The sequence below is a fragment of the Saccostrea cucullata genome, unplaced genomic scaffold, assembly GCF_032062105.1.
Source record: "Saccostrea cucullata isolate Sc308-1 unplaced genomic scaffold, CSIRO_AGI_Scuc_v1 ctg1771, whole genome shotgun sequence".
Lineage (NCBI taxonomy): Eukaryota > Metazoa > Mollusca > Bivalvia > Ostreida > Ostreidae > Saccostrea > Saccostrea cuccullata.
In genome coordinates, this window is record NW_026918360.1 from 53952 (window position 1) to 63920 (window position 9969).

General features: G+C 32.2%; 1 protein-coding gene across 1 annotated transcript; it reads left to right on the top strand.

Annotated features, from left to right (window-relative positions):
• Positions 1-707: 707 nt before the first annotated feature.
• LOC134263934 (uncharacterized) lies at positions 708-9619 on the top strand. Its single transcript, XM_062746290.1, has 11 exons — positions 708-717; positions 924-1235; positions 1512-1730; positions 2930-3030; positions 3089-3250; positions 3875-4073; positions 5067-5231; positions 6519-6629; positions 8807-9055; positions 9231-9391; positions 9605-9619. The coding sequence occupies exons 1-11, from the start codon at positions 708-710 to the stop codon at positions 9617-9619; spliced, it is 1704 nt and encodes a 567-aa protein (XP_062602274.1).
• The last annotated feature ends 350 nt before the right edge of the window (positions 9620-9969 follow it).

The window sequence follows — 9969 nt, forward strand, 5'->3', positions numbered from 1 at the left end:
TCAAGGGGAAAAGGTATAAAATGTGCGATATGTCAACAACTTGTGCATCTTGTGAAATAACAGTGTGCATTAAAATCGTTTGATAAAAGTCTACGAAAGTAAATCCTCCAGTTCATACTTTATTATATGTAAACATTTTAGCTTAAAATTTTTCTTGAACGATTTTGGTTATGCCCTTTCCTAGTAAGTATAATTTATAAGGAATTTGAGTTACCCGTACGCTCGATGTCAAATTACATTTGCACAATTTGCGTTAGAACGCTATTCCTATGGGGTAAGTACTCAAACAAAATGCTATCAAAATCTTTTTTTGGATTAAAAATGAGAAATTAAAAAATTGAAAGTAAAAAATAATTTTGATAACTTTTTTATTTTAAAGTTTTTATTAAATTAGAAATTAATTAAATAAATGTAGTTGATTATCTGATTGCCACACTTTCACCACAGCTAGGATTATTGGAATTTTGTACGTCATCAAGCAATCCAAGGATCTATGTAGCCATTGAGTCATTGTGGCAATATTCTTAGGAATTCGGATTGTAAAGAAAATTCCTTGAAATGATTTCTGATGGAATTATCTATTTTTTTAAATAATACAGAATGAAGGTTAGGCATGATAACCAGTATATTTCACCCTTTTATAACAAGAGAAAAAGATATGTTTGATTGATAGATTGTATGTTTTTACGTCCAATTTCCATATCAACATGTTTGAAGGTACATGAATATTTTGAGAAGATTATGATTTATATAGGCAGCATCTATTTCTCTTTATTTCCATAGGTGACATTGATTTACACTTTTCTTGAATATATACGAGTATATATGTTTATGCATTTATTCAAATTTTGCATTACTTTATATTCCAGACTTGTCTTTGATACTAACTATTATTCAGTTTCATTTTACTTTGACAAATTAAGCATTATCCCTGACAAAAGGATCAGAATATAAGTACCTGTACGACAACAATGAAACCTGTATTGATGTCAAGATGGATGTTCTGTTTACTCTGAGTAATGGAAATGAAACTGTAAAATTTGATGGAAGTAATTTCACTGTGAAGAGTGGGGATTGTGCAATTGAAGGAGAATATCAGGCAGTGTTAAACCTGGGAAATTCCTTTGAAGATCTTCTGGCCTTGACTTTCAATATTAACCCTGATTTATCAGTGAACATGAGCTTGATGTTCCTGTTTGCTCCATTTGAGTTCTTTTCAGGAACACCCATAGCAGGTAAGTTTTAATATTGACAGCAATTACACTGTTACCAGTCTTCATTCGCAAGCAAGAAATGTTCCCAAAATGCGTGATCTACTTTAACTCACTGAGATTAATCGCCGCAAACCATTTCTTTTGCCTTTTGCTGAGAATTGATCGACTGACAAAAAAGTTGACGAGTTTCAAACTTTGTTTACAACAATCAATTAATCTACAAAGAGAAAAGACGAGGAATTCTTTCGCCTTTTTATCCCTTTTTATTGCAAAAATATTACATGATAAAAATTACAGCTACAAAAAATTTGTTGGACACTGGAGACTTGAAACTTGGATACATCGATCAGCTTTACCAGTGTGAATCCACTCAGAGAATGACATTGACTGGAGTGCTAGAAGGCACCACTTATACAATGGACATGGATATGTCTAATGTACAGATTCAGGCTTTTAATATAACAAATGGAAAACTCAGCACTTCAAAAATCCAGAATTTTACACATGAGATTTCTGGTATTCTTTTTTTTATGGAACATCTAAAATACGTTATAAAATTTTCACAATTAATTAGACCACACATTATTTTATTAGGTTTTTTTTCAATTACCGCAAACTAATATTGATATAAAATTTAATACAAATAGACACCAGTAGAGCTAAAGTCGTGTTTGTTATTGGTTGAATCTTATTTAAACAACAATACTTATTAGTATTTCATATATTATTTAGAAGAACGACCTGTTTAAAGGTGAACACTTCTCGTAAATAGGCATAGTCCGCCATATTTCCCGTTCTTCAACGCTCTCCCTACAACTCGTATATAAGGAACAGATCGCTAGTCAGTTCAATGTATTTCACTGTAGAGATCCGACGAGTGTAGACGTACATCTTACAAAGCGTGCTACTAAATCTCGATGAAATTATCAAATTTTACGCATTTTTTCCGAAACAGGACAAAAGTATCATTAAAAATGCAGGTCAATACATTATTTACAAACAGAAAATGCACATAAAAACAAGAAATAAACGCAAAAACTCTAACACCACGATAGGAGTACTGCATGTCGGCCACGAGTTTCGAGTGTGCAATCGGGTGTAACGAAAGCGAACGGTTTGTATACCCGGCTGACAGTGCCTATTTACGAGAAGTGTTCAGCTTTAATAAGAATCTTATTCTACACGGCGGGTGTGACCGGTCGGCAGGGGATACTCACTCCTCCATGGCACCTGATCCAACCTCTGATGATTTTGGAGGCCCTTGTTTGCTCTGATCATATTTTGTATTGTTTTCTGTATTTTTGATCTTTAATACTGTCCTTTATCTCCAAATCCTTCTCTACAATACATAAACAAAAATGATGTTTCGGTGAATTTTTAATTAAGGAACTTTTTTATTGCTGAGAGCATGCAACGACAAAAAAAAATGACCCCCAGACCTGAAAGCAAAAAATTGCCTTTTGCAAAAGGTGTATTTTCCTCTCAAATCAGCTTAAAAGCTTAAAATATCATACTTTCCCGGCTGACCAATTACAATCATAAAAAAATAACTAAATTTATATGTGTTTGTGCAAATGATAAATAGACAAATTCTATTAATTTATGCCTAAAAAGTTGTAATATTTAAGTTCTAATCCATGCTGTTGATCTTAGACAAAATGAAGTAAATATTATTTAAAATCTATCTTGCACAACTATTTAACGCTGTATTTCAGTGTTTGTGTGTGGTGCTGATCAGATGACAACTGTAGCACAAGAGACAACAAAAGCAACCTCTGAACCCACTCAACCCACAACTGAACCATCAGCATCCGATGTAACAACCGTGGATCCATCTCATGTAACAACAATGGTTCCATCCAATGTAACAACAGAGAAAACAACAGTTCCATCTAGGAGCCCTACCACTTCACTTCCAAATCCTCCATTTCCCCCCAAAGTCCAGATATGAAGTCATTGAGAACTCCAAAGTCTGTCCCATCTTGGAGGGACGCTTCCAGCTAAAAGTGACTTATATGACAAAGGAGAATAAAACTGTAAGATTTTTTTTGTTATTTTTAAACAAAATTTTGAACACAATCAAATTTTGGTGGACCCTGCAATATATAGTGGGCGTTTCAACGAACGTCCAAACTCTGACATTAAATTAAAATTTAATATGAAAAAATATAAAAAAAACAATATCTATAAAGTAACAAATATTAATACATGTGTAACTGTGTGCATGTATTTGTATAAATTTAGGTTTTTCGCAAAATTCTTCTTTCATAGGCTTTTTTGGACACTGCAAAGTTGGAACATGTTGCTATAACACCCTGTACAAAATATTGTTTAAATAATTTCAGCTTTGTTATGAAGGATTGTTCCACATTTGTACAAACCATGATAATTCCCCTTCTTCAAGGGAAGGATAGTTTTGATCAGGTAATGGTCATCCGAAAGACCTTGGCGGAGCGACAGAAATAGAAAATTGAAAAAGAACAACTTCATCATTAAAACAGCCGAACTCGGGGGATCATGCAGAGATCTTTCAGAAGAATACTCAAAAGATGTCTCAGACAAATCTCCCTAAATCTAGAGTGAAATGTTGTGGGCCAGTATTATGACCCTTACTTGTTCAGTAAGCAACACTTAACACATGTATGTATAATCTATAACAGGCAAGTGCAACTGTGGATGTTCCAGTGAGCAGTGATGTCACTGTAACAGGAACATGTGGAAATGAAAACACCTCTCGTCTAACTTTCACACCAAAAGATGCCGATATTCAATCCTTGAGATTTAATTTCGAAATAATGAACGGGAAATCTAACCTTATATCTTGGTTTGCTGAAGTGAATATCTCAGATGCCATGGAACGTAGGTATCAACAATGTAGTCAATAATTTAACAGCATATCCAATAAGTTTTTTTCCAACTCTCTTTCTCTCGCTCTTCTATCCCTAATTTTGTTAAAATGTTTCCTATATAAAGTTCAGAACGTAAACTAACTATTTTTCACAGTCACAAAATTTCCCCGCTTAGAAAGCTATACCCCCGGGGTATAGTTTTTTGCTATCCACCCGTCGGAAAATTTTCATGCAATTTTTGACGCAAATTTTAATTTCCAGCGTTAAATCAATAGTCTGATGATGTCATTATGACTTCAGTCGCATTGTGACGTCATCAGAATTCAGCTTATTCTTGCAGTATTGTCTAACTCTAACTCTAAAGAGAATTCAAACCTTAAAAATTATAATATACATCAGTATAATAAAACACTTATCCACTGTTTGTGATTAGGATAGCTCTTTTATCAAACCCTTGACAGGAACTATTCCCCTCGGGCAAGCCCTCGGGGAATAGTTCCCTGTCGCGGGTTTGATAAAAGAGCTATCCCACTCACAACCATTGGATAAGTGTATACTATTCACCGGAGAAGCCGTAAAGCTCCGAAATTGAAAGACTACATTCCCAAGACATTGTTCCATGCTCACATTTCATATTTGATATGTTTTATATGATTAATAGTTTCTTCAAAAGTTCGAATAAAGTGCAAACGCTTTAATGTTTGCATGTACAATAAACATCTCTGGCTTTATACGTTTTAAAGTATAACTCTGCCACAAAAATATCTCGTCAAAATAAGATATTTGTTTCCAAAATAATATTCAAAGGTCGTGAACTGTAAACATACTTTTGTTAGGACATTGAAATGTTTTATATAGTTTCAATCTGAATATGCGTTATTGCGAGAATTTATAGCCATTTTATGTTTATTTGTTTATGTTAACATAAATTTGTTAATCAGAAGTGTACTGCTGTAGTATTGATGTCATTTGATAATGTATATATTTATCTCAATTTATTCAGCTGATTTCAATCACTCAGTGACTGCTAAAGTGAATTTATCAAGTCCTAATTTATATTACAAATGTGAAAATGAGGGAAACTTTTCGGACAATAAACTGACCTTCGTGAACAGAGAGTTAAAAGTGCAGGCCTTTAACATTGAAGACGGAAAGTTTTCAGAAAATGGTAAATATTTTGCAAACATACATGTACGAGGGTTGTCCCAAAAAGTCGTAGACAATGTTTATAACTTTTTAAACATGCAACCAATTATAACCAAATTTTGCATAAACATAATTTATTCAAAGTTCTTTAAAATTGAGAATTTTTAAAATCATATCTTTCATATTAACATTATTAAGACGATTTATATTAAGACAGATAAGGTCTGTCGGCGCACGAACAAAATTCGGAATTATTTACGCATATAACTATCACATTTCCTTTATTTATTTTAGTACTATGTAAAACAATGAATTCAAATTTAAATTAGTAAAACCAGAAGCAAAACTTTAATAACATTTCCAAATTTCATATAAATAGCGTTAGAAACATACGATTGGTGTTATGATTTACAAAGTGTTGTTGGAATTAAGTTTGATGAAAATGACGTCATCGAATCTTGTAACCGGCGCACGGAGATCTAATAGATAGTGTTGGATAAGGTTTATATACACCAAATACTGGAAAGAAGAGTACAGAAGTGACATTATATACTAGATTTTAAAAGAGAAGTTATTTTTAAATGGCATGAAATTCAATGAGAGTTTTTCCTCTATACCGAAAATAGTACATCATGTAAGAAGTAGAGTACGTTTGTTAAACGCAGGCAATGAGGGAAAATCGGGACCATGGACGACGTAAAACAATGTGTTTTCTCTGCTGCCTAAAATGTAAGGCGATCGATCTTTCGACTGATTTTCGACTGAAATTCGAACCTGCTTTTTAGAAAAAAGAAAAAGAAAAGCGGACAGTAGTGATTTTTTTTAGTCCCTTAATCAGAAGTGGTCTTTCATTTTTAAAAAATTATTGAATGTTAACAGATACGTGTTTAGCAGAAAAAGAGACCAGGACGTAATAATAAGAAACGTAATTTACGTTTGCTTTGGTGCGCCGATATACACTTACATGCTTTCTTTATTTTTTCATAATTTTCTTATTAAATATGATATCATTATGAAACTTGAGTTGCATGACCCTAAAATGTTACTTCTTGCTAGGACAAGGAAAGAAATTAAATATAGCAAAGAGAAACCTAACATGTTTTCCCTGTCTACGACTTTTTGGGACAACCCTCACATAAGCATTAAGTTAAGAAAAGATGAATGTCCATCTCGTAGTGACATGTTTGTGTGTTAAATGCTCTCTAGAACAGTTACCAATCTCGGTGCTCGATTTTTTTGTACCCTTTATCGACAAACATCTTCGTTTGTAAAAGTTTTTTTAAATCTAAATATTTCTATTATCTTTCAGGAGTGAATTGTGAGGCAGATTTTGGTCCCATTCCAGCTCCAGGCCGCTCTCCTGTCAATATATATTCTTCTGTAATGAATCGAAATAACACATGTGTTGTATTCAAGGGAAGCATTCAGCTCTATATTCCTTAAAAATTTCAAAAAACTGGTGTAATTTGAGATCACAATAATAAGTTTACTTATTCACTTAGAATTTTGAATTTTAAAAGATAATAGATGTACACCTTATGTGCAGATTTTCTGTTCTATTTTATAATTTAATTCTCAATCATTTCATTTCACAATGAGTATCTAGAATTTCTAAAATGTATTAGAAAAATGAATTTGCAAATACATGTACATAAAAAATTCCTTGCTTATTTTCGTGTTTCTTTTCCCTTCTTTTTTCTTTTTCCTTCTTTGTGTTTTTTGCTTTGCTTGTATGAGTTTTTTGTTCCCCCTTGAAAAGTGGGGGATATTAATTTGGGTCTGTCCTATGGACAAAACAAGAACCCTATTTATATTGAGACCAAAAGGTCAAAGGTCAAGGTCATAAATTATCAAATTCTGTCTGTAATAACACTTTCGTTTCCGCGTGATATCTCAAGAACCCTTTGAGCTTTTGCAATGAAATTTTACATATCAACTCCCTGTGGCCCAAGGAAGCCCCCTTTTGATTATGAGGTCAAAGTTCAAGGTCGTAAATTTATATATTCTGTCTGTATGAAACACTGTCCTTTCCGGGAGATATTTCAAGAAGATTTGAGCTTTTGCAATGTAATTTTATACCAAAATTCCGTAAGACCTCTTCTCATCCCTCTCAAAGCGTTCCACCCCGTTTGTTTATGTGTATTTATTGTATTACATGCCGCTATTTTCAGCACAAGTGATAGTATTCAGCAACTTGATTAGGTGAAATGCAAAATTTATGAGATCTGGCTTGTACAAACACATAAAATCATCATTACAGTGTGATAAATATTCCATATAAAAAGAATCTTCTATACACATAATAAAGAATAAGCATTCAAATCTTTATATCCATATTAGCATATTTTAGCATATTTTATTTGCTTCAGTATACATGTATACATTTAATATATCTTCAAATCAGTCAAGGGGATCCGACCCCCTCCCCCCACACTGCGCATGGTTTACTTTTTCCCTAAGCAGGGGACACAAATTCTCTGAATTAGCTTGTTTCTATTGCTGTAAATATAACCTAATACAACATATATTCATAAATGTTAAAAATATTGTATAGATAAAATTAATCACTGCAATTTCAAGCAGATTCTTAAAGCATTTGAATTATGGTTCCAATGCTTTGATGTTTTTTGCCTCCTGAATTTGAGTTTAACATTAATACGACCAGCTAGGGTCTTAACAAAACTTTTATTGTGTTTATAGAGAAAGTATCAAAGCCCTATATTCCAAATATATTGAAAACTTACTGAAGAATTTGTCTGTGCAATATTGTTATTTAATCAAATATTCTCACAAAAAATTGAAATACCTTACTAGGCGTTTGTACACAATATCAGAAGATAATGTTTCTTAAATAAACATTTTGAAAATCATTGATATTGTTATCCTAAAAATTTTAGTGCATCATCCACTTTTACATGTTAAAAATAATTTGGTTATGAAGAGATGATAATTGGGAATATTTCTATACTAGAATTCAGCCTTTAAGTTATCAAATTTAAATTTATCATTTACTGAAGTGTTGAAAGTTGAGGTTATTTATTTTTTGCCCCCGTAATCGAAGATCCGAGGTACCGTATATACTCGCCTATAAGTTGTTCCACCTATAAGTCGGTTGTATCGTTTGAGGTTATTTGACAAGGATTTACCATTGACCCTCTTATAAGTCGGTACAACTGTTTGCCAAAATCAGATGACAATATCTAACAAATGCTCTGATGATTTACGCTGATTTCAATTCATATTTTACGAAAAACTTTAATTTCATATCATAAAAAAAATAAATAATGCCCTCTTAAGATTAAAAAAAAATAAATTATTAAAACTTGCATATAAAATACACGTAATTTATGTATAATCTTAAAATACATAAATGATATAATATATCCATACCTTGTTTAACGATAGCTGTCGAAAATGTTTATAGAATACTTCGATTTCTCATCCAGAAAAATACCAGTCTTTTTATGACTCGCCTATAAGTCGGACATAGACTTTTGGACTAAAATTTAACTCCAAAAATACCGACTTATAGGCGAGTATATACGGTACATGTATTTATGTGATGGATTTTATTTTCATAATGTTAATTAACCACAGAAGTGGTTTCCCTGCCAGAAGTGTACAATGTGTCCGGTGAATGCAACACAACTCTGAATGGACTCTACTCTCAACAAATGGTGATTCGCTTTTACGACACCTGGATCTTGACTATTTACTTTTCAACTGACAAGAATCAAAAGACAGATCTATTATCAGCTACGACTGCTGTTGAAAACTACTACATCTCACAAATAGAACTGAAGTATGAATACAACAACATCCTCTTTAAGGATGCAGTCGATAGCAGTGAGTTTCGAACACGTTTGTTAAGAATTTATGTTGGCACTTTTAAAAAACTTTGAATTCTGGCAACTACGAAAAATTTAAGGCAGAAAAATGAAAAATAAGTCATATAGCTATGTAAAATTGATAATTGTGAGATCAGGTATTAAAAAAATAAACAATTTATAATAATTTGCAGTTCTTGGAAAAGAAATGTCAATTGTTGCTGGCAATCTCAGAAAACTCACAACGAATAATAACAAGAGCTACAAGTGTCAGAAAGAAACTACCTTTCATCTGCAAAATGGATTATCTATGATTATTAAAGACCTTCAACTGGGGACACGGCAGACTTCAGTGGTAAGCTGTACTATTTTAAAAAAATATTTAAAAGAATAGAAACATAATATGTATGAATTAAGAAGTTCCTACTTATGCATCTTATAGAGTTTCTTACAATTAGAAAAAACAATTTCTAGAAGATAATCTGTGACACGATTCAAGCATTTTTGGACACTATAAATTTGTTACCTTTGAAATGACTCTTCCATCTTGACGATGTGTTTGTTACAGAAAGTCTCCTTTTAAGATCTATTAACTCGTTATTAAAAAAACGTGGTGGACACGATATGAGGCATATCTCCTTTTTTTTTTTAAAGATCATGATAATTCTAAATTTCATTTAAAATTTCTATATTGATTTTTTCCTAAACAAAAGTCTTCTGAAAGATACAGAGATGTAGACTATTGTCTTTCTTGCCAAAAATAATATTAATAAAGAGAACACACGGACACGTTATGAGTATTTATATCAACTTCATATAAATTGAAGGAATAAAAATTGCTGACTGCATTATAAAAACTAGATCAAGATACACAGGGTGAAATTACATTTAGTTTTACCATTGAAACTAAAACTTCATTATTATACGATAATT

Bases quoted from the DNA above. Each gene is read 5' to 3' on its own strand.
- LOC134263934 (XM_062746290.1), top strand. The intron at 6,630-8,806 runs GCATTCAGCTCT...AATTAACCACAG, and splicing joins ATGTGTTGTATTCAAGGGAA to AAGTGGTTTCCCTGCCAGAA. The intron at 9,056-9,230 runs GTGAGTTTCGAA...AATAATTTGCAG, and splicing joins TAAGGATGCAGTCGATAGCA to TTCTTGGAAAAGAAATGTCA.